This window comes from Trichomycterus rosablanca, chromosome 27 (assembly GCF_030014385.1).
Source record: "Trichomycterus rosablanca isolate fTriRos1 chromosome 27, fTriRos1.hap1, whole genome shotgun sequence".
Classification (NCBI taxonomy): domain Eukaryota; kingdom Metazoa; phylum Chordata; class Actinopteri; order Siluriformes; family Trichomycteridae; genus Trichomycterus; species Trichomycterus rosablanca.
The window spans coordinates 8707381-8732119 of NC_086014.1; the positions used below are offsets into that span (position 1 = coordinate 8707381).

At 40.8% G+C, this 24739-nt stretch overlaps 1 protein-coding gene across 1 annotated transcript in view; it reads right to left on the reverse strand.

The window, feature by feature from the left end:
• Positions 1–24423, reverse strand: part of scml2 (Scm polycomb group protein like 2) — a 54325-nt gene extending 29902 nt beyond the window's left edge. Inside the window, exons 1-6 of the mRNA XM_062989517.1 lie at positions 24402–24423; positions 24287–24319; positions 24083–24153; positions 23144–23378; positions 21126–21214; positions 18095–18338 (exon numbers count right to left, since the gene is read on the reverse strand). Coding sequence (XP_062845587.1) covers positions 18095–18338; positions 21126–21214; positions 23144–23378; positions 24083–24153; positions 24287–24319; positions 24402–24423 — 694 coding nt within the window. The remainder of the gene's footprint in view (positions 1–18094; positions 18339–21125; positions 21215–23143; positions 23379–24082; positions 24154–24286; positions 24320–24401) is intronic.
• Between the last annotated feature and the right edge of the window lie 316 nt (positions 24424–24739).

Here is a 24739-nt window from a genome sequence, read left to right on the forward strand (position 1 = left end):
TCTCATTCTGACTCTCGGTGGTTTCTATTTCATTTGCGCTGCACAGAAATGCGATTTGAAAATCTTCCCACAGACTAAACCTGAGCGCACAAGAAATGCCTTTAGTGCACAAACACCAGGCTTTCAGTACAGATCCTATTTCTGTTTCATTAATCACCTCAATCTCAATCGCTGAAACATCTGAAGACGATCAGTCCACTCGCCGAATGACCCACTGACCTCTTGGTCACGAGTGAGCCCGAAGATAGCCAGGCACTGAGCCAGCATCAGCCCAACGTTGGCCCTGAGGGGTTTTTGGGTACTCGTTGATGGGGGAGGGATGCATCGGAGCAAGACTAGGCTGATTAGGACAATCTATGTCTGTTTTATAGAACTCCCACTTAACCCAACCTGAGAACTGTGCCAGCCCGGGGAGAACTGAAACCACATGTTGTGAATAAAGGGGGGATATGGGGTGCCCCTGGTTTGCGGGATTAAACCGAACAAGGCAATATGTTCAAGATATCAAATCTCAGAAAGGCTCCAGGAGCCTACCAAATAATAATAATAATAATAATTGTGGAATAATAAAATGTTTATCCTATCTTATTTTAATTAAGAGATGTCTGTCAAAGACTTAAAATCCTGATTAAAATATATTAAAATCTATTTAACTAAAACAGGAATAATTATAATTATGCCTTCTAGATTTGTCTTTATTTTTATGTTTAGGAATAAATAACGTTGTGATTTTAGACTGTTGTACACCCCCCAGACAGGATGCCAATCCATCTTGGGGCCTCAGCCATCCCCTGCGAGCGACTTCAGACTCGACTCTGACTCGTTTCAAATGACTCGGACTCGACTCGTGACTCGCAAAAAATGACTGACATTAGTTACGTGTGACAATTTTATATATATATGATCCGACATCATTCTGATCGTGTCATTTTCTGCTCTCTAATAACGCTCCGGCCGTCTTAACCCGCAACGCACTCAACGGCTAAACGTTCCAGCCAGCTTCCGGCGTAGTGATGAAGCGTCGCTCTTCGTAGTGCACTTCACAGTAACAGATAATGTGAATGGAACACTCCTACAGAATTGGCGCTAATGATTGTAAGAACCGCTTTCTGATTTTAATTTTTTGTAAGAAATGCTTGTTATTTGCATTTATTCAGTTTGCAGCGTCACACAGATGACGTGTCAATGAAACGCTTGACTGGCTTTCTAACGGGTTCGTGTCTTACTTTACAACCGGGACAAGTTTGGAGGTTTTTAATTATAAGCACATTTACAAAATAACGGATTATATTCCTAATGGGACACACGCTTATAAATTTGATAGCATCTGGAAGAACATAAGCTAAGGTAAGCAGTGGTCATGATTTTTTTGCTGTGTTTTGGATCTTGGCTGCTGTGCCGTAATTTGCAATGAAAACAAAACGTCAGTTTAAGCTTTTAACTGGTACCTAGGAAAGTAAAGGCACGAAGTAAAACGGCAAAATACAGTCGCTAATCTGTTGTTGTTTTTTATCTGAACTTTGTTATTATTTGTTTATTTCTATGCTACATTTCTGATATATGTTTTGTGTATATTATATTGACTCGTGACTTGACTTGGACTCTAGCCTAAAGACTCGTGACTCTGGCGCAGACACAGTCAATCGTGTCTGTATGTAAGCACCCGGCCGGCCGATAGCACCACTGGGGATTTTAAACCAGGTTTCCGGCATTAACAGGCTAGCGTCATTTACTGCGTTCATATACGTATATACATTATCATTTTTAAAACATCATCTAGAGTGCACAGGTGGTTCGGGGGTCTAATACGCTAGCCCACAACTGCTGAGATCTTGAGCCCACTGTGGTTCTGCCATCCTAGCCGGGCTTCCAAAAGACACAAGGGGCTTTGTCCGAGGTCAACAGGGTTTTGTTGGCGTGACTCTCTGCGAGACCCTGCCGGAGAAGCACGCAGTGACTGCACGAGACTTTGAGGGGGTAATACAACAAAGGAATTGGAAATGACTGAATTGGTGAGAAAATTGGTGAAAAAACCACACTAGAGGATTAAGCTGAATTTATAGATGGGTTGATGTGTGCAGGATCAACAAATTCACAATCCTACCAGCTGTGCTCCAACAATGATTCAACTACAGGTATTTTAGCAACACATTTTAGTGTTCTCTCATTATTATTGAAATATAAGTCGTGTCATTTAGATGCAGTGCTGTTCATAATGTAGATGGATGCATGATCAGCTTGTCTTAAGTCCTAAGGCTTTCAATTCTAAACTGTATGATGGGTAAACTAAATGCCTTGTGTTTTTTTTTTTAGATTGTTACTGGAGGCAGTGATTCTGACCATGTGACATCAGATTCCCAACCCCTTATAGAGGAGCTCTGTTACACTGCTATGAATGGATAAGTTCGATCACACTTCGTATTTTATTAAATGTATCTGTCGCAGTCACTAATGCAGAAGCAAAAACAGATGTGCATGAAAATACTAAACAGGCACAGAATTATGTTGACATTTGTTTATTTTGCGTCTTAATTTTGTCTGGCTGTGTCACATCAGTCTTGTTATAAGGAGTTGCTGTTCAGTTTTAGAGCCATTTCTTTTATTTGTTTGTTTGTTAGGATTTTAACGCTGTGTTATACTATTTTTTTCCCCTAATCTAGTTGTGTCCAATTACCCTGATTATGTCCTCTATACTGATTCGACCCTTCACCGCTGACTGAGGATGCCTATCAACGTACAGTCAGTACAGACTGCATTTTTCACCTGCACGAGTCGAGTTCATACACTTGACGGGCACTGTGTACGGAGGGCCACACCCCCATCAGCATTATTCCTCAGCCCTGTGCAGGCGCCATCAGTCAGCCAGCAGGGGCCGCAGTTGCACCAGTTATGAGGACCTATGGTCCGACTTTTTTACCCCTATGAACAACAGCCAATCCTTGTTCATGCAGCTGCCCAGCCCAGTCAGAAAGGCAGAGCTGAGATTTGATATGATGAATTCGAAACCCCAACTGTGTGCTTGTGTGCTAGTGTACTTTTTACCGCTATGCCACCTGAGCGGCTGTTTTACACTTTTTGGTTACATTCAGTAGTTACTCATTACACAAGAATCATCAGTTCACAAGGTTATGTATCGAACACAGTCATGGACAATTTAGTATCTCCAATTCACCTCACTTGCATGTCTTTGGACTGTGGGAGGAAACCGGGCTTTAATACTTTTTAACAATGTCAGTAGATTCATTCTTTTAGAGAATATGCTATATAAAATAATTTACATCATCTTAAACGAACCATATAATTAAAAATATAACAATTATATCAAATGCATTAATGTAAAAATTGTTAATAGTTGAGGAAATAGCAGTTATCAATATAAACACAAAACTCAATAATAAAAGTGCCAATACATTACACAGTCAATGTCCTCGGCTGCTCCCGTCAGGGGTCATTGTCTCCAATTAACCTGACTGCATGTTTTTGGACTGTGGGAGGAAATCGGAGCACCCAGAGGAAACCCACGCGGACCCAGGGAGAACATGCAAACTCCACACAGAAAGGACCCGGACCGCCCCGCCCGGGGATGGAACCCAGGAAATTCTTGCTGTGAGGTGACAGTGCTACCCACTTAGCCACCAAGCCAGTATAATTATTTATATTTATTCATTATTTAATACTTTTTTTGCAATGCCAGTAGATTCATTCTTTTAGAGAATATGCACTATAAATAATTTACATCATTTTAAACGAACCATATAATTAAAAATATAACAATTATATAAAATGTTAATGCATTAATGTAAAAATAGATGTTGGGAAAATAGCAGTTATCTGTGTAAACACAAAACTCAAAATAATAAGTGTTTTTGGACTGTGGGAGGAAACCGGAGCACCCGGAGGAAACCCATGCAGACCCGGGGAGAACATGCAAACTCCACACAGAAAGGACCCGGACCGCCCCGTCTGGGGATGGAACCCAGGACCTTCTTGCCGTGAGGCGACAGTGCTACCCACTTAGTCACCAAGCCAGTATAATTATTTATGTTTATTCATTATTTAATACTTTTTTGCAATACCAGTAGATTCATTCTTTAAGAGAATATGCAATATAAATAATTTACATAATTTTAAACGAACCATATAATTAAAAATATAACAATTATATAAAATGTTAATGCATTAATGTAAAAATAGATGTTGGGAAAATAGCAGTTATCAATATAAACACACAATGCACTGGTTTATGCATCTTAGCAGCTAGGTGCCTATAGGACGATTCAGTGTCTCCAATTAGCCTGGCTGCATGTTTTTGGACTGTGGGAGGAAACCGGAGCACCCAGAGGAAACCCATGCAGACCCGGGGAGAACATGCAGAAAGGACCCGGACCGCCCCGTCTGGGGATCGAACCCAGGACCTTCTTAGTAGTCCAGTAGATTCTTTCTTTTGGAGAATATGCAATATAAATAATTTACATAATTTTAAACGAATCATATAATTCAAAATATAACAATTATATAAAATGTTAATGCATTAATGTAAAAATAGACGTTGAGAAAATAGCAGTTATCTGTGTAAACACAAAACTCAAAATAATAAGTGTTTTTGGACTGTGGGAGGAAACCCACGCAGACCCGGGGAGAACATGCAAACTCCACACAGAGAGGACCCTGACCGCCCCACCTGGGGATCGAACCCAGGACCTTCTTGCTGTGAGGGGACAGTGCTACCCACCAAGCCACCGTGCCACCCCAGTACATTACACAGTATAGCTTTGTTGTTGTTAGAAGTGTTTACATATAGCGTAATGCTGAAAAACTGGACATTACTTAACAATGGATGATGGTTTGTTTGTTTTATTCCACTTTAAATACCAGTTGTCAAAAAAAGCAGTTATTTAAACCGAGTAAAGAGAGTTTTAAACTGTTAAACACCATCGTTGTATGAATTCAATTGTAATATAAAAGCAGAAGCGGTTGCAGAACCAAACCACAACCACAGCTTATAATAAAAGCGCAACAGAAACAGCCCAACAATAGCAAAATAAACTCACCCAAACTTTCAGCCGGCTCCCTTTCCTATCCAGCAGCCCTGTTTGCGTGTCTTTATTGCGTATTTTTATTAATACTTTTATTATTTTAACGCGCTTTTGCGCTGCGCTCCGCACCGCTTCACTACAGAAACACCAACAGCACTAACAAAGCCCGAGCCGGCGCGCGCTCTCTGTGCCAGACCCGCAATTAGCATAGAGGAGGGGGGAGAGTGGGCGGGGTTGGGACCGGTCCGTGGGCGTGGTTTAGCACAATGGGGCGGGATAATAGAGGGTGTGCGTGGTATTCCAGGCTGTTATTGATTGACAGACAACAGGCACTAGTTTTCTGTTCCAAAAAAGGAGGAGGGTGTAAAAAAGACCCCCTTTACGTACAAATGGGTACCGCTCATACTACTGATTCCTCTTATATTGTAACACAGAATTGTAAAATGCAATGTCCTAGAATAAATAAACAAAGAAATAATACATAATAATAATACATAATAATAATACATAGGGCAGTTGTAGCCTAGCGGGTAAGATACTGGACTAGTAATCAAAAGGTCGCTGGTTCAAGCCCCACCACTGCCAGGTTGCCACTGTTGGGCCCTTGAGCAAGGTCCTTAACCCTCAATTGCTTAGACAATGTAATGTAAGTCGCTTTGGAAAAAAGTGCTGCTAAATGCTGAAAATGTAATGTAATGTAAATGTCATATGTAATAATTGAATAATGTCATGAGATAAGATTAATAAATAAATACAACCCCAAATCAGAAAAAGTTGAGACAGTATGGAAAATGCACATCAAATAAAAATGCACAGTTCCTTACATTTACTTGCAGACAGATGTTTTGTCTGCTCGACTTCATTTCATTTGTTAATATACAGTACATCCATTCCTGCATTTCAGGCCTGCAACACATTCCAAACAAAAGTTGGCACGGGGGCAATTTAGGGCTAGTAATGAGGTGAAAAAAACTAAATAATGACATGATTCCAAATAGATCATGGTAATCATCAGAGGTGGAAAGAGTACTAAAATATTGTACTCAAGTAAAAGTACTACTGCTTTAATGAATTTTTACTTAAGTATTTTTTTTTGCTCAGTAACGGATGTTATTTAAAATGTAGCAAATTACAATTCTTACTACAAAACATACATAAGTAAAAGTAAAATTACAGGCTGTAAGATCTACTTTAAAAAGTACAAGTACACAAAAAAACTACTCAATTACAGTAAATGGTAATCATAGTTTGGTACAGAAGCAGCATCCAGGAAAGTCTTTAATGAGCAAAGATGGCCAGAGGTGAAATGTTTAAAAGCAATGTACCTCAAAGAAAGATTGGAAGGGATTTGCATATTTTTCCCTCTACAGTGAATAATATCATTAACCGATTCAAAAAATCCGGAAGAATTTCAGTGTTCCCAATAGAGAATGTGTGGAGAATTTTGAAATGAATAATGCGACAACGACGACCCCGTACTGTTGCACATCTTAAGACGTGTTTGCAGGAAGAATGGGACAAAATAAAACCCGAAACACTAAATCGCTTGGTATCCTCGGTGCCAAAACGTCTTTTAAGTGTGGTGAAAAGGAATGCCTACGTTGCAGGAATTGATGTTTATTAATAAATGAAGTGACGTTGACCAGACAGAACATGAAATATCTCAGGTTCATCCTGTCTGCAATAAAATAAAAGTATTATTTTAAAAAATAATAAAAAAGTAAATTATTTTTTATTATTTGCTTTTTTCATGCTGTCCCAACTTTTTCTGATTTGGGGTTGTAGTATAAATGTAGTCCCTGGTTATTTATGGTGATTGACAAACTTAAGAAAGCCTAATGTGGAATAACAATTGTTATATTGAAAATTATGGATGTAACGATACACTCTACCCACGATGCGATGCGATTCACGATACTGGGTTCACGATACGATTTTTTCCTGATTTTTTTAAACAAAATGAAATTGAAAGACAAATTAATAATAAAATAGTGTATTTGTGCTTATCTTTTATTTATCTAAATAATGAATGCCCTTTTATTTTTTAGGTAGGTACAAACTATGCAAAACAATCTGAAATGAAATAAATCCCACATTAAATAAATAAATAAATAAATAAATAAATAATACAAATAAAGAAAGTATTCTCACATAAATACATTTGGTTGGAAAATTCCGAACCTGGCAACCCTCTAGTGACGTCAACCAGGCGAGGTGAATAGCGCCAGTGCCCTCTGCTGTTTAAAGTGAATATCAGTTCATTATACATGTAAATCAGTTTGAATCGTTACACATGTGAATCAATTTTTAACTGTCTTGTGGTACATTGTTACATCCCTATTGAAAATGGAGAAAGAATTGGCCAAATGAATCAGAGCAGCAGCAGCAAAAGCAGATTCGAGCCTCCTGATTGAAACAGAGACTTGTCTGATTGAGAGAGGCTAGGGGGTAAAACAGTTAAGGGCACCCCAGACAGCAGCTGGGGGTGGGGGTGCTGTAACCCAAAGCCTGTTTCCAAATCCCAAGAGAAATGGCTGATAGACAGCTTTAAGTAAGCAGGACAACTAGGCTAAACAAAAATGGCTTGGCTCAACAGGCAAATATATACTTATCAGCTATAACATTAAAACCACCTCCTTGTTTCTACACTCACTGTCCATTTTATCAGCTCCACTTACCATATAGAAGCAATGTGTAGTTCTACAATTACTGATTGTCTTCCATGTGTTTCTCTACATGCTTTGTTAGCCTGCTTTCACTCTGTTCTTCAATGGTCAGGACCCCCACAGGACCACCACAGAGCAGGTATTATTTTGGTGGTTTACAATTTTATTATTGTGGTTTATTATTTTACAATTTTAAAATACCAGAAACACAAAAGCCATGACTGTAAATGTATTCAAATTACACTTAAAATTAAAAAATAGGTGAGAGGTGTAAAAGCAATACGATTAAATAAAAAACGAGATGATCTAAGTGTAGACTGGCATGATTATCCATGATACACTGTATATACAGTGTATCACAAAAGTGAGTACACCCCTCACATTTCTGCAAATATTTGATTATATCTTTTCATGGGACAACACTATAGAAATAAAACTTGGATATAACTTAGAGTAGTCAGTGTACAACTTGTATAGCAGTGTAGATTTACTGTCTTCTGAAAATAACTCAACACACAGCCATTAATGTCTAAATGGCTGGCAACATAAGTGAGTACACCCCACAGTGAACATGTCCAAATTGTGCCCAAAGTGTCAATATTTTGTGTGACCACCATTATTATCCAGCACTGCCTTAACCCTCCTGGGCATGGAATTCACCAATGCTGCACAGGTTGCTACTGGAATCCTCTTCCACTCCTCCATGATGACATCACGGAGCTGGTGGATGTTAGACACCTTGAACTCCTCCACCTTCCACTTGAGGATGCGCCACAGGTGCTCAATTGGGTTTAGTCCATCACCAGTTTTCGAAGGGAGGGGATCATGCTCTGTTTCAGAATGTCACAGTACATGTTGGAATTCATGTTTCCCTCAATGAACTGCAGCTCCCCAGTGCCAGCAACACTCATGCAGCCCAAGACCATGATGCTACCACCACCATGCTTGACTGTAGGCAAGATACAGTTGTCTTGGTACTTCTCACCAGGGCGCCGCCAAACATGCTGGACACCATCTGAGCCAAACAAGTTTATCTTGGTCTCGTCAGACCACAGGGCATTCCAGTAATCCATGTTCTTGGACTGCTTGTCTTCAGCAAACTGTTTGTGGGCTTTCTTGTGCGTCAGCTTCCTTCTGGGATGACGACCATGCAGACCTAGTTGATGCAGTGTGCGGCGTATGGTCTGAGCACTGACAGGCTGACCTCCCACATCTTCAACCTCTGCAGCAATGCTGGCAGCACTCATGTGTCTATTTTTTAAAGCCAACCTCTGGATATGACGCCGAACACGTGGACTCGACTTCTTTGGTCGACCCTGGCGAAGCCTGTTCCGAGTGGAACCTGTCCTGGAAAACCGCTGTATGACCTTGGCCACCATGCTGTAGCTCAGTTTCAGGGTGTTAGCAATCTTCTTATAGCCCAGGCCATCTTTGTGGAGAGCAACAATTCTATTTCTCACATCCTCAGAGAGTTCTTTGCCATGAGGTGCCATGTTGAATATCCAGTGGCCAGTATGAGATAATTGTACCCAAAACACCAAATTTAACAGCCCTGCTCCCCATTTACACCTGGGACCTTGACACATGACACCAGGGAGGGACAACGACACATTTGGGCACAATTTGGACATGTTCACTGTGGGGTGTACTCACTTATGTTGCCAGCTATTTAGACATTAATGGCTGTGTGTTGAGTTATTTTCAGTAGACAGTAAATCTACACTGCTATACAAGCTGTACACTGACTACTCTAAGTTATATCCAAGTTTCATGTCTATAGTGTTGTCCCATGAAAAGATATAATGAAATATTTGCAGAAATGTGAGGGGTGTACTCACTTTTGTGATACACTGTATATAAGTATATACACAGTGAGCGAACATTCGGACAGCGGACGGTGTTTTTCCGGTGTTTTCTTTATATTTTGTAAAATTCAATATTAAAATGTCCCCAAAGAATGTGCAGAGAAGCCTAGTGTTGAAAAATGAAAAAATCTATTACTGTTGTATAATTACTCCTGCCAGTAGCTGTCACTGTGTATCAGACAGAGGGGACAGTTAGTGAGAGAGAAGAAGGAATTTAGCTCAGTAAAGTATTCTTTCTTTCGTGCAATTACACCTACAAAATACAACACTATTGAAATAAAGAAGGAAATAATAGAGAAATATGAGAGTTATTGTTGTTTCTGGTAGATACATTTTATAAAAAAGAAGGAAATGTATTATGGTGTATAGTGAAGCACACATACTGTACTGAAATGTCATGTGTGTTTTTATGTCCATTACAGTACTACTGTGTATTGTGGGTTTATTATTGTTTATTACAGGAATGTCTTTTATAATTAAAGATTGAAGGGAAAATTTACTTGTATCTATAACAAAAAAGACCATTTAGACATTAGAAAGGTTAGGTGAGGTGGTGGTTTGGGAGGTCTGGCACGGATTAATTCTATTTACATTATTTCTTATGGGAAAAATAGGTTCCACTGTATTTGCATTTTTCATGCTGTCCCAACTTTTTCTGATTTTGGAATTGTAGTATAAATGTAGTCCCTGATTATTTATGGTGATTGACAAACTAAAGAAAGCCATTAGTTTTAAGGCAGTGAGAATTACCATTCATCTGGGAATTTCTTTCTATTTAATGCCTCAACAAAAAATAATAGGAACAATTTGTGCCCGTGCTTTATTGTATCCTCAGCTTCTATTTTGTAAAAGGGTCACCATTTTGCTTGTCTAATCAAAAATGATTTCAGAAGGGAGTGCTTTTTTTTTTTATCATTACCCTTCTTTAGAACGGTCTCGACCCCTCTCAGTCTCATTTGAGACAGTCTAATCATTATAGCCTAATAACTCTGAATTCTTTTAATGTCACCCATTACCAGTTTTAAAGAAACGCAACCATTTCAGAGCTGCACAGAGAACAATAGAAGGTGGAAATTAAAATGAATTGAACGTTAATAAGCCTGGTACTTTGACATTTTGTTTTTCCTTATTTTTTTATAGCATGTCCGTTTAATTAGAAGAAAAACTACAAAAAAAAAGACACAATGTTTTTTTACAACCATTTTGTCGTCGTTGTTGTTTTTTTTTGCTTAATTATTTCCATTAAGAATTGTAGTACAGTGGTACCCTGTAACTCGACGTCCCCTAAACTCAGTGCCCTTAGTCGAGAAATTTGTACCAGGTGTAGCCTAGAGGGTCGCTGGTTCAAGCCCCTTCACTGACAGGTTGCTGCTGTTGAGCCCTTGAGCAAGGCCCTTAACCCTCAATTGCTCAGACTGTATACTGTAACTGTAATGTAAGTCGCTTTGGATAAAGGCGTCTGCTAAATGCTGAAAATGTAAATGTAAATGTACCCTTAAACTCAATATTTACCTTAAACTCAATGTGTTTAGCTTTTTTTTTTTAAACGATTTGTTTAATTTAAAATTAACAATAAACAGCTGCTTTGTTCAGCGCTTTGATGTCATCAAAGTGCGAATATGAGACGAATCGGCATTCTGTCAAATCCACTCTGAAAGCTCCACATGTATCTTTGTTTAGCTGAGTTCTCCCTCACTGTTTCACTTTTAAACTTGTGTTATAGCTCGGTGTGCTGAGATTGTAAGAATCAGCTTTTTTTTTGAGAGAGTCTAAAACGCTTATCGTTGAAAAAAAAATGTGACAATGTATTAAAATTATGACACAGAAACACTAAACTTCTCTTAATTATTACTTCTCATAAATTCTCTCCACTAATGAAATTCCTGGCTTGTTTTAGTACAATCAGTCACGTTTTATTATATTTGTGTTATTTTCAGTGTATATGTGTCAAAAACAACCCCATTTTTTTTTAATTGCTGCTACATGCACTAAAATAAAAAGAAAGATTAATTTCTGTTTTGTATTGTGCATTCTTGGAAGATTGCACCAGTATACTATTTTCTTTAATGATTTGTCTTGTAGCTTTTGGGCCAAAATTTATAGAAAACTGGAACAACAACACCAGCAATAATAATTTAGATCAAATATATGAGATAAAAAAGGATCCACTTTTTTTATTCTCTCATAAATTTAGAGATTACTTGTCCTGATGAGGGTTACAGTGGGTCCTATACTATATTTGTCAGGACAGATCAAAGACCATCTTTTTTATATATATAAAAATGTTGTTTATGCATTTTCTCCCCTTTTTTCCCCCTTTTAGAGCGTCCAATTGCTCGATTGCGTCATGCTGTCTCTCCACCAATGCCGATCCCCGCTCTGATTGAGGAGAACGAAGCTAACCCACGCCCCCTCCGACACGTGGGCAGCATGCCGTATGCATCTCGTCACCCACACTTTGACGAGTGCAGTGCGGAGCAGCACTGTGTACGGAGAGACACACCCTGACAGCACTCTTTTCCCGTCTCTGTGCAGGTGCCATCAATCAGCCAGCAGAGGTCGTAATTGCATTAGTTATGAGAGTGTCCCTATCCAGCTTTAATATCCCACCCCTATCTGAACAACAGGCCAATCGTTGTTCATGTGGCCGCTCGATACGATGTATTCGAGATCCCAGCTCTGGCGCCACCTGAGCGGCCTTATCAAAGACTATCTTAAAAGTTATCAAACATACCTTGGAGGGTTCAAATCATTATTAAATACATAAAGGTAAATTAAAAAGAAACTACAGCCTTATTGGCTAGGTCAGGCTTCCTTTCAACTTGGACAAAGAGGCTATTTTTTGGAAAGACAATGACCCAAAGCAGGACTGGATTGGTTTAGAAAGGGGGTGGCGGGGGTGGGGGATGAATTGTTGATTTTTTAGGTAGATATTTTTTTATTTCGTTATCAAATAGTTTTGTAACCGAGTAATTAGCTTTGCCCGCTTCCTCTCACAGCAGAAGTCATAAATCCACCCGTTGCAGTGCCAACAAGACTATTTCAATAAATAATTGTATAATTTGTCTGTGATTCTGTTCTGCTGGTGAGTCAAGCCTGCACGTCCTCACCAGTCAGATAAACCCCAGGTTAAGGATTATTTATGTGAGGCAGTATATAATGGCTAAGTGCATTCCTCCTTGGTTTTTATGAGCATTTTGTCAAATAGCCATGTCTATTCTTGAGCCAAATTTCAAAGAGTGAAAAAAAACTACAGGAAGTCAGTTGCAAAAAAGAAGAGCTGATAGGAAGCTGCTTACGAGATGACTTAACCACCACCATCCATCATGCTCTATGTGTTTGGTCAGTTTACATCTAACAGCCTTGCAAGGGCATGGCCAGCATGCAGAGATAAGGTAACAGCTGAAGATTTACGTCCCACCAGGATACAAGGATATGAGCACTTCAGCAAAGAATGGACGTTAAGTGTGGTATCTTTTAAACAAACACTGGTAAAAAGATTAAGTAACACAATGTTAGGGTTGAATAAGGTTATTTTCTATTATCTCCTAGGTAAATACAACCCCAAATCAGAGTTTCTTATACAGTATTTACTTGCAGACGGGATGAACCTGGGATATTTCATGTTTTATCTGCTCAACTTCATTTAATTTATTAATAAACATCCATTCCTGCGTTTCAGGTCTGCAACACATTCCAAAAAAAGTTGGGACGGTAAAGCACCGAGGATACCAAGTGAAGGATACCAAATTCTCCACACATTCTCTATTGGGGACAGGTCAGGACTGCAGGCAGGCCAGTCCAGTACCCGTACCCTCTTCTTCCGCAGCCATGCCTTTGTAAAGTGTGCAGCATGTGGTTTTGCATTGTCTTGAAAGATGCATGGACGTCCCTGGAAAAGATGACGTCTTAAAGGCAGCACAAGTTGCTCTAAGATCTCAGTGTACTTTTCTGCATTAATGCTGCCATCACAGAAGTGTAAATGACCTTTGCCGAGGGCACTGACACAGCCCCGTACCATGACAGACCCTGGCTTTTGGACTTGTTCCTGATAACAGTCTGGATGGTCCTTTTCGTCTTTGGTCCGGAGCACACGGCGTCCATTTTTTCCAAAAAAGACCTGCAATGCTGATTCATCTGACCACAATACACGTTTCCACTGTGTGACGGTCCATTCTGGATGCCTCCGAGCCCAGAGAAGTCGACGCCGCTTCTGGACATGGTTAACATCAGGCTTCTTTTTTTGCACAGTAAGGTTTTAAGTGGCATTTGTGCATGTAACTCTGTATTGTAGTGCTTGACAAAGGTTTGCCAAAGTAATCCCTCACCCATGTGGTTATATCAGCTATTGTTGAGTGGTGGTTCTTGATGCAGCGCCGTCTGAGGGATCGAAGATCACGAGCATTCAGCTTAAGCCTGCGCCCTTGGCCTGAAATTCTTCCTGATTCCTTGAATGGTTTAATGATATTATGCACTGTAGAGGGAGAAATATGCAAATCCCTTCCAATCTTTCTTTGAGGTACATTGTTTTTAAACATTTCAATCATTTTCTCACACATTTGTTGACTTAGCCTTTCCTGGATGCTGCTTTTAAACCAAACCATGATTACAATCACCTGTTTGGAATCACATCATTATTTAGTTTTGTCACCTCATCACTAGCCCTAAACTGCCCCCGTCCCAACTTTTTTTGGAATGTGTTGCAGGCCTGAAATGCAGGAATGGATGTTTATTAACAAATGAAATGAATGAAGTTGAGCAGACAAAACATGTATATACAGTGTATCACAAAAGTGAGTACACCCCTCACATTTCTGCAGATATTTAAGTATATCTTTTCATGGGACAACACTGACAAAATGACACTTTGACACAATGAAAAGTAGTCTGTGTGCAGCTTATATAACAGTGTAAATTTATTCTTACCTCAAAATAACTCAATATACAGCCATTAATGTCTAAACCACCGGCAACAAAAGTGAGTACACCCCTAAGAGACTACACCCCTAAATGTCCAAATTGAGCACTGCTTGTCATTTTCCCTCCAAAATGTCATGTGATTTGTTAGTGTTACTAGGTCTCAGGTGTGCATAGGGAGCAGGTGTGTTCAATTTAGTAGTACAGCTCTCACACTCTCTCATACTGGTCACTGAAAGTTCCAACATGGCACCTCATGGCAAAGAACTCTCTGAGGATCTTAAAAGACGAATTGTTGCGCTACATGAAGATGGCCAAGGCTACAAGAAGATTGCCAACACCCTGAAACTGAGCTGCAGCACAGTGGCCAAGATCATCCAGCGTTTTAAAAGAGCAGGGTCCACTCAGAACAGACCTCGCGTTGGTCGTCCAAAGAAGCTGAGTGCACGTGCTCAGCGTCACATCCAACTGCTGTCTTTGAAAGATAGGCGCAGGAGTGCTGTCAGCATTGCTGCAGAGATTGAAAAGGTGGGGGGTCAGCCTGTCAGTGCTCAGACCATACGCCGCACACTACATAAAATTGGTCTGCATGGCTGTCACCCCAGAAGGAAGCCTCTTCTGAAGTCTCTACACAAGAAAGCCCGCAAACAGTTTGCTGAAGACATGTCAACAAAGGACATGGATTACTGGAACCATGTCCTATGGTCTGATGAGACCAAGATTAATTTGTTTGGTTCAGATGGTCTCAAGCATGTGTGGCGGCAATCAGGTGAGGAGTACAAAGATAAGTGTGTCATGCCTACAGTCAAGCATGGTGGTGGGAATGCCATGGTCTGGGGCTGCATGAGTGCAGCAGGTGTTGGGGAGTTACATTTCATTGAGGGACACATGAACTCCAATATGTACTGTGAAATACTGAGCAGAGCATGATCCCCTCCCTCCGGAAACTGGGTCGCAGGGCAGTGTTCCAGCATGATAATGACCCCAAACACACCTCTAAGACGACCACTGCTTTATTGAAGAGGCTGAGGGTAAAGGTGATGGACTGGCCAAGCATGTCTCCAGACCTAAACCCAATCGAACATCTTTGGGGCATCCTCAAGCGGAAGGTGGAGGAGTGCAAAGTCTCGAATATCCGCCAGCTCCGTGATGTCGTCATGGAGGAGTGGAAAAGCATTCCAGTGGCAACCTGTGAAGCTCTGGTAAACTCCATGCCCAGGAGAGTTAAGGAAGTTCTGCGAAATAATGGTGGCCACACAAAATATTGACACTTCAGGAACTTTCACTAAGGGGTGTACTCACTTTTGTTGCCGGTGGTTTAGACATTAATGGCTGTATATTGAGTTATTTTGAGGGAAGAATAAATTTACACTGTTATATAAGCTGCACACAGACTACTTTTCATTGTGTCAAAGTGTCATTTTGTCAGTGTTGTCCCATGAAAAGATATACTTAAATATTTGCAGAAATGTGAGGGGTGTACTCACTTTTGTGATACACTGTATATACAGTGTATCACAAAAGTGAGTACACCCCTCACATTTCTGCAAATATTTCATTATATCTTTTCATGGGACAACACTATAGACATGAAACTTGGATATAACTTAGAGTAGTCAGTGTACAGCTTGTATAGCAGTGTAGATTTACTGTCTTCTGAAAATAACTCAACACACAGCCATTAATGTCTAAATAGCTGGCAACATAAGTGAGTACACCCCACAGTGAACATGTCCAAATTGTGCCCAAATGTGTCGTTGTCCCTCCCTGGTGTCATGTGTCAAGGTCCCAGGTGTAAATGGGGAGCAGGGCTGTTAAATTTGGTGTTTTGGGTACAATTCTCTCATACTGGCCACTGGATATTCAACATGGCACCTCATGGCAAAGAACTCTCTGAGGATGTGAGAAATAGAATTGTTGCTCTCCACAAAGATGGCCTGGGCTATAAGAAGATTGCTAACACCCTGAAACTGAGCTACAGCATGGTGGCCAAGGTCATACAGCGGTTTTCCAGGACAGGTTCCACTCGGAACAGGCTTCGCCAGGGTCGACCAAAGAAGTTGAGTCCACGTGTTCGGCGTCATATCCAGAGGTTGGCTTTAAAAAATAGACACATGAGTGCTGCCAGCATTGCTGCAGAGGTTGAAGATGTGGGAGGTCAGCCTGTCAGTGCTCAGACCATACGCCGCACACTGCATCAACTCGGTCTGCATGGTCGTCATCCCAGAAGGAAGCTGACGCACAAGAAAGCCCGCAAACAGTTTGCTGAAGACAAGCAGTCCAAAAACATGGATTACTGGAATGCCCTGTGGTCTGACGAGACCAAGATAAACTTGTTTGGCTCAGATGGTGTCCAGCATGTGTGGCGGCGCCCTGGTGAGAAGTACCAAGACAACTGTATCTTGCCTACAGTCAAGCATGGTGGTGGTAGCATCATGGTCTTGGGCTGCATGAGTGTTGCTGGCACTGGGGAGCTGCAGTTCATTGAGGGAAACATGAATTCCAACATGTACTGTGACATTCTGAAACAGAGCATGATCCCCTGCCTTCGAAAACTGGGCCTCATGGCAGTTTTCCAACAGGATAACGACCCCAAACACAACCTCCAAGATGACAACTGCCTTGCTGAGGAAGCTGAAGGTAAAGGTGATGGACTAAACCCAATTGAGCACCTGTGGCGCATCCTGAAGTGGAAGGTGGAGGAGTTCAAGATGTCCAACATCCACCAGCTCCGTGATGTCATCATGGAGGAGTGGAAGAGGATTCCAGTAGCAACCTGTGCAGCTCTGGTGAATTCCATGCCCAGGAGGGTTAAGGCAGTGCTGGATAATAATGGTGGTCACACAAAATATTGACACTTTGGGCACAATTTGGACATGTTCACTGTGGGGTGTACTCACTTATGTTGCCAGCCATTTAGACATTAATGGCTGTGTGTTGAGTTATTTTCAGAAGACAGTAAATCTACACTGCTATACAAATTGTACACTGACTACTCTAACTTATATCCAAGTTTTATTTCTATAGTGTTGTCCCATGAAAAGATATAATAAAATATTTGCAGAAATGTGAGGGGTGTACTCACTTTTGTGATACACTGTATATATATATATATATATATATATTTACATTATAGAGTTATTATATTGCCCCACACACCAATGCCTTTTTGTAATTAAATACATTTGCAATAATTTTCTGTTGCATTGTCCTAATTTGGATATATCCAAACCCACCCAATAGAGCCAAGGAGCATGCAAATGTTGGTTATTAGACCTACACTGGTATAATTCCTGCCATGCTTTATACCACAATGCTACCATCACCATGTTTACAGTGCTGTAACTGTGTACAATAAAATGTCAATGTATGACCAAATTCAGGACTGATTACCCATTTTTGCATTGCTTTTTTTAGCATATTTGGCATCCCAGGTCAAAAGAAACCTATAAAAATACACTGTATCTGTATCTGTTTGACATAAACAGGTGTCTATATTATAGCGTGTGATTGATTCCTCAGCTGCAGGTTCAGAAACAAACACTATTTGACCCATGAGCCAGAAAAACACAAGCTTTTGTGCCACCTAGTGGAAATCAAAGGTACTCACAGCTAGTCCCAGGTGGCTGGAGGCCGTGCTTGGTCAGATGGCACCAGCCAACAGGAAATATGTCCCTGGAGTGGTACTGGCACCAGTAGTCGAAGGCTCCTCGCCAACCATCGAACGTGATGAAAACCTCATCACGACGCACCTCACCGATGGTAGCAGGGCATATCAAGTGTGGGTTCTTTCTGTCTACTGCCTCCAGCTTCATGCCCGTTTTGAAGTGGTTCTGCATGGGCGTGGGCGGCTCCTTGCAAACATCAAAAGAAGAAACACAACGATTTAGAAACAGTACTGGATAGCTCACTGGATAGCTGATTGTTTTAAAGTACAGTATAGTCATAATAGCATTGTTATTCCTATTTCATTATGACTGTTATAACTGCCACGGTGTACAAAGTGAGGTATATATAAGGGCATGGGTTGAGTTTTGGTGTGGTGAATCTCCAGTGGATTACACAGAGCCCGGACCTCATTCCCATTAGACAGCTTTGCGATTAATTGGGGTGTAGATTGTAAGCCAATCCTTTTTGTACGTAATAATGGGTTTGGATATATCCACATTGTGACAATGCAACAGGAACTATATATTTTTTAAAATATATTTGTTGTAATAACTGGCAGGAATTATATCAGTGTAGGTCTAATAACCAACATTAGCATGCTCCTAAGCCCAAATCGGTGGTTTTGGATATATCCAAATTGTGACAATGCAACAGAAAATTGTAAATGTATTTAATTACAAAAAATATACTGATTAAATGGCATGAATTATATCAGTGTAGGTCTAATAAACAACATTTTCATTCTCCTAAGCCCAAACAGGTGGGTCTGGATATATCTAAATTAGGACAATGCAACAAGAAATTGTAAATGTATTTAATAAAAATAAAAAAAGCAAATATATGTCTTTAAAAATACTGACAAAATGGCAGGAATAATACCAGTGTAGGTCCAATAATCAACATTAGAATGCTCCTCGGCCCTATTGGGTGGGTTTGGATATATCCAAATTAGGACAATGCAACAGGAAATTGCAAATACATGTCTTTAACATTACTGAAAAAATGCCAGGAATTATACCAGTGTTGGTCCAATAACCGACATTGAAATGCTCCTTAGACCAAACAGGTGGGTTTGGATATATCCAAATTGTGACAATGACACATTGAATTGCAAACGTATTTAATTACAAAAAATAGATAATACATGTTTTTAAAAATAGTGACAAAAATAGCAGGGATAATACTAGAGTAGATCCAGTAATCAACATTAGCATGCTCCTTAGCCCAACGGGTGGGATTGGATATATCCAAATTAGGACAACGCAACAGAAAATTGTAAATGTATTTAATTACAAAAAATATACTGATTAAATGGCATGAATTATATCAGTGTAGGTCTAATAATCAACATTTTCATTCTCCTAAGCCCAAACAGGTGGGTTTGGATATATCTAAATTGTGACGATGCAACAGGAAAAAGGCAAATGTATTTAATTACAAAAATAGATAATACATGTCTTTAAAAATAGTGACAAAAATAGCAGGAATAATACTAGAGTAGATCCGGTAATCAACATTAGCAAGCTCCTTGGCCCAACGGGTGGGATTGGATATATCCAAATTAGGACAATGCAACAGTAAAATGCAAAAGTATTTAATTCATTATTATTATTTATTAATGTTATTATTATTTTATTAATTATTTATAATTTTATTATTAATTTTTATTATTTAATATATTATTATTTATTATTTAATTAATTATTATTATTATTATTTAAAAAATGTCAGGAATAATACCAGTGTAGGTCCAATAATCAACATGTTGGAACCAGAATGTTCCAACATTAACAATCCCCTCGGCCCACACAGGTGGGTTTGGATATACACTATATTGCCAAAAGTATTCGCTCGTCTGCCTTCACACGCACATGAACTTGAGTGACATCCCATTCTTAATCCATAGGGTTTAATATGATGTCGGCCCACCTTTTGCAGCTATAACAGCTTCAACTCTTCTGGGAAGGCTTTCCACAAGGTTTAGGAGTGTGTTTATGGGAATTTTTGACCATTCTTTCAGAAGCGCATTTGTGAGGTCAGACACCGATGTTGGACGAGAAGGCCTGACTCGTTGTCTCCGCTCTAATTCATCCCAAAGGTGATCCATCGGGTTGAGGTCAGGACTCTGTGCAGGCCAGTCAAGTTCTTCCACACCAAACTCGCTCATCTGTGTCTTTATGGACCTTGTGCTTTGTGCACTGGTGCGCAGTCATGTTGGAACAGGAAGGGGCCATCCCCAAACTGCTCCCACAAAGTTGGGAGCATGAAATTGTCCAAATTCTCTTGGTATGCTGAAGCATTAAGAGTTCCTTTCACTGGAACTAAGGGGCCGAGCCCGACTCCTGAAAAACAACCCCACACCATAATCCCCTCTCCACCAAACTTTACACTTGGCACAATGCAGTCAGACAAGTACCGTTCTCCTGGCAACCGCCAAACCCAGACTCGTCCATCAGCTTGCCAGACGGAAAAGCGTGATCCGTCACTCCAGAGAACACGTCTCCACTGCTCTAGAGTCCAGTGTCGGCGTGCTTAACACCACTGCATTACACCAACACTTTGCATTGTGCTTGGTGATGTAAGGCTTGGATGCAGCTGCTCGACCATGGAAACCCATTCCATGAAGCTCTCTACGCACTGTTCTTGAGCTAATCTGAAGGCCACATGAAGTTTGGAGGTCTGTAGCGATCGACTCTGCAGAAAGTTGGCGACCTCTGCACACTATGCGCCTTAGCATCCGCTGACCCCGCTCTGTCATTTTACATGACTACCACTTTGTGGCCGAGTTGCTGTCGTTCCCAATCGTTTCCACTTTGTTATAATACCACTGACAGTCGACTGTGGAATATTTAGTAGCGAGGGAATTTCATGACTGGACTTGTTGCACAGGTGGCATCCTGTCACAGTACCACACTGGAATTCACTGAGCTCCTGAGAGCGACCCATTCTTTCACAAATGTTTGTAAATATACCTTTTTGAAGGCCGAGACTGGGGCAATCTCTGCTCCACTTAATGTCTTTAACAGGAACATGGGCCAGGAGGAGGCATTCATTCTGAAACCTGTGAGAAAACAAGAGCAGCAAGTAGCATCAAACATAAATATTTAAAATAAAAGCCATCCTAAATACAAGTGAGACCTGGGAAAGGCCTGTACTGTCAAAATATTCGGGTCATTTAATAGATTGACTAGGCTGAAAGAGCCATTGCTGGACCTCTGAGCAAGGCTCTTATGCCTCATCTGCTCAACTACAGTGTACTTTATTCCAGATAATCCTCGGCTTGATAATTAGATGTTTTTGGTTGTGAAATTATGTAGTTGTTTTAAAATAGTGTCCATTGGATTGGCATGGGACCGTATATCCTCTTTGCATTAACTAGGGCAACCATACGTCCTCTTTGCATTAACTAGGGCTAACATATGTCCTCTTTGCATTAACTAGGGCGACCATACGTCCTCTTCGCATTAACTAGGGCGACCATATGTCCTCTTTGCATTAACTAGGGCTAACATATGTCCTCTTTGCATTAACTAGGGCTAACATACGTCCTCTTTGCATTAACTAGGGCGACCATACGTCCTCTTTGCATTAACTAGGGCTAACATATGTCCTCTTTGCATTAACTAGGGCGACCATACGTCCTCTTTGCATTAACTAGGGCTAACATACGTCCTCTTCGCATTAACTAGGGCGACCATATGTCCTCTTTGCATTAACTAGGGCTAACATATGTCCTCTTTGCATTAACTAGGGCTAACATACGTCCTCTTTGCATTAACTAGGGTGACCATACATCTTTGTTGCATTAACTAGGGAGACCATACGTCCTCTTTGCATTACCTAGGGCGACCATACGTCCTCTTCGCATTAACTAGGGCGACCATACGTCCTTTTTGCATTAACTAGGGAGACCATACGTCCTCTTCACATTAACTAGGGGGACTGTACGTCCTCTTTGCATTACCTAGGGCATCCATACGTCCTCTTCACATTAACTAGGGGGACCATACGTCCTCTTTGCATTAACTAGGGGGACCATACGTCCTCTTTGCATTAACTAGGGTGACCATACGTCCTCTTTGCATTAACTAGGGTGACCATACATCCTCTTCGCATTAACTAGGGTGACCATACGTTGTCTTTGCATTGACTAGGATGACCATACGTCCTCTTTGCATTAACTAGGACGACCGTACGTCCTCTTCACATTAACTAGGGCGAACATACGTCTTCTTCACATTAACTAGGGTGACCATATGTCCTCTTTGCATTAACTAGGGCTAACATATGTCCTCTTTGCATTAACTAGGGCTAACATACGTCCTCTTTGCATTAACTAGGGTGACCATACATCTTTGTTGCATTAACTAGGGAGACCATACGTCCTCTTTGCATTACCTAGGGTGACCATACGTCCTCTTCGCATTAACTAGGGCGACCATACGTCCTTTTTGCATTAACTAGGGAGACCATACGTCCTCTTCACATTAACTAGGGGGACTGTACGTCCTCTTTGCATTACCTAGGGCATCCATACGTCCTCTTCACATTAACTAGGGGGACTGTACGTCCTCTTTGCATTACCTAGGGCATCCATACATCCTCTTCGCATTAACTAGGGTGACCATACGTTGTCTTTGCATTGACTAGGATGACCATACGTCCTCTTTGCATTAACTAGGACGACCGTACGTCCTCTTCACATTAACTAGGGCGAACATACGTCTTCTTCACATTAACTAGGGTGACCATATGTCTTCTTTGCATTGACTAGGGCGAACATACTGTATGTCCTCTTAGCATTAACTAGGGTGACCATACGTTTTCTTTGCATTGACTAGGGTTACCATACGTCCACTTTGTATTAAAACTAGACATTGGTGCAAATGTATTCAACCACATCCATTCCAAATGTACAGACACACTACCATTTGACTCAGTGGAAAACCTTTTGTTGAGCAATTCCGGAAGTCCTGTATGTGACCCTTACCGAGCGGTGGCTGCAGCATGTCTCCGCCCTTCTCACAGGTGCCTATTGGCTGAATATCAGACGAGTCAACCAGATGCCAGAAGTCGTTGGTGCTGTCGCTCCCATCCAGCCTCAAGCGCAGACGTGTGCCGACCAGCCCCATCACAGTGGCGATACAGATGGAGGTAGAGTTCCTGGGGTCATGTGCCTCCAGTTTCATCCCCACTTTAAAATCATTTGTGGGAGGAACTCTGGACTGTAAACGTTAAGCAGATGAAATACAATTACAATTTAAAATGTACAAACCTATATACACCGATCAGCCATAACATTAAAACCACCTCCTTGTTTCTACACTCACTGTCCATTTTATCAGCTCCACTTACCATATAGAAGCACTTTGTAGTTCTACAATTACTGACTGTAGTCCATCTGTTTCTCTGCATGCTTTGTTAACCCCCTTTCATGCTGTTCATGAGTCCAGCCAACCAAAAATACATCCAGCCAGCATCTCCCCGTGGGCAGCGTCCTGTGACCCCTGATGAAGGTCTACAAGATGACCAACTCAAACAGCAGCAATAGATGAGCGATCGTCTCTGACTTTACATCTACAAGGTGGACCAACTAGGTAGGAGTGTCTAATAGAGTGGACAGTGAGTTGTGACTGATCCACTCATACCAGCACAACACACACTAACACACCACCACCATGTCATTGTTACTTTGGTGCTGAGAATGATCCACCACTTAAATAATACCTACTCTGTAGTGGTCCTGTGGGGGTCCTGACCATTGAAGAACAGCATGAAAGGGGGCTAACAAAGCATGCAGAGAAACAGATGGACTACAGTCAGTAATTGTAGAACTACAAAGTGCTCCTATATGGTAAGTGGAGCTGATAAAATGGACAGTGAGTGTAGAAACAAGGAGGTGGTTTTAATGTTATGGCTGATCTCATACCTGTTTGAAAGCGCTGGGGGGTGCTGGCATAGAGGAGGTCTTTTTTAAATAACCCTCCCAGTTGAACGGCTCTGGAAAACAGCAAAGCAAAGCTTGATTAGTACAAATAGCAGTACTGGTTAGTCTCCAGTGTAATGTACAGGTAAAATCAGGACTGAGTACCACTGTGAGCAGTCTGGGTGGGTGTGGGGGCAAAATTTCCACCTCTCGTTTTCTCTCGTTTGCCATCTTTCTGATCTGTAAACAAAACAATATTCAGATAAAAATTCTATTAGGAAATAAATACATAACAAAGTTAAGTATAGTAAAGTGGTTTTACCTTTCTTAGAGGTTTTGCCCATGATGTGGTTGGTCCAAAACTACCTGTTATACTGTATCCTAGAAAAAATGCAGTAGAATTAATAGCTAAAGACAATTTTATGATTTATTTTTTCATTTATCATTTGTAGCCCCTCCTCCAGTGACTATCTGTGGGGAGTTTGGTATGTTTTCCCAAGTCTTTGTAGGGGTTTCCTATGGGTTCCTTCTCTGTGTGGGGTTTCCCAACCTTCACTTCCCAAAACCATACAGAAAATGCCCTGTAATATACTGTGTCTTGAATGTAATGTATTTTTGATTTGAGAAATGGGTAGCACTGTCGCCTTACAGCAAGAAGGT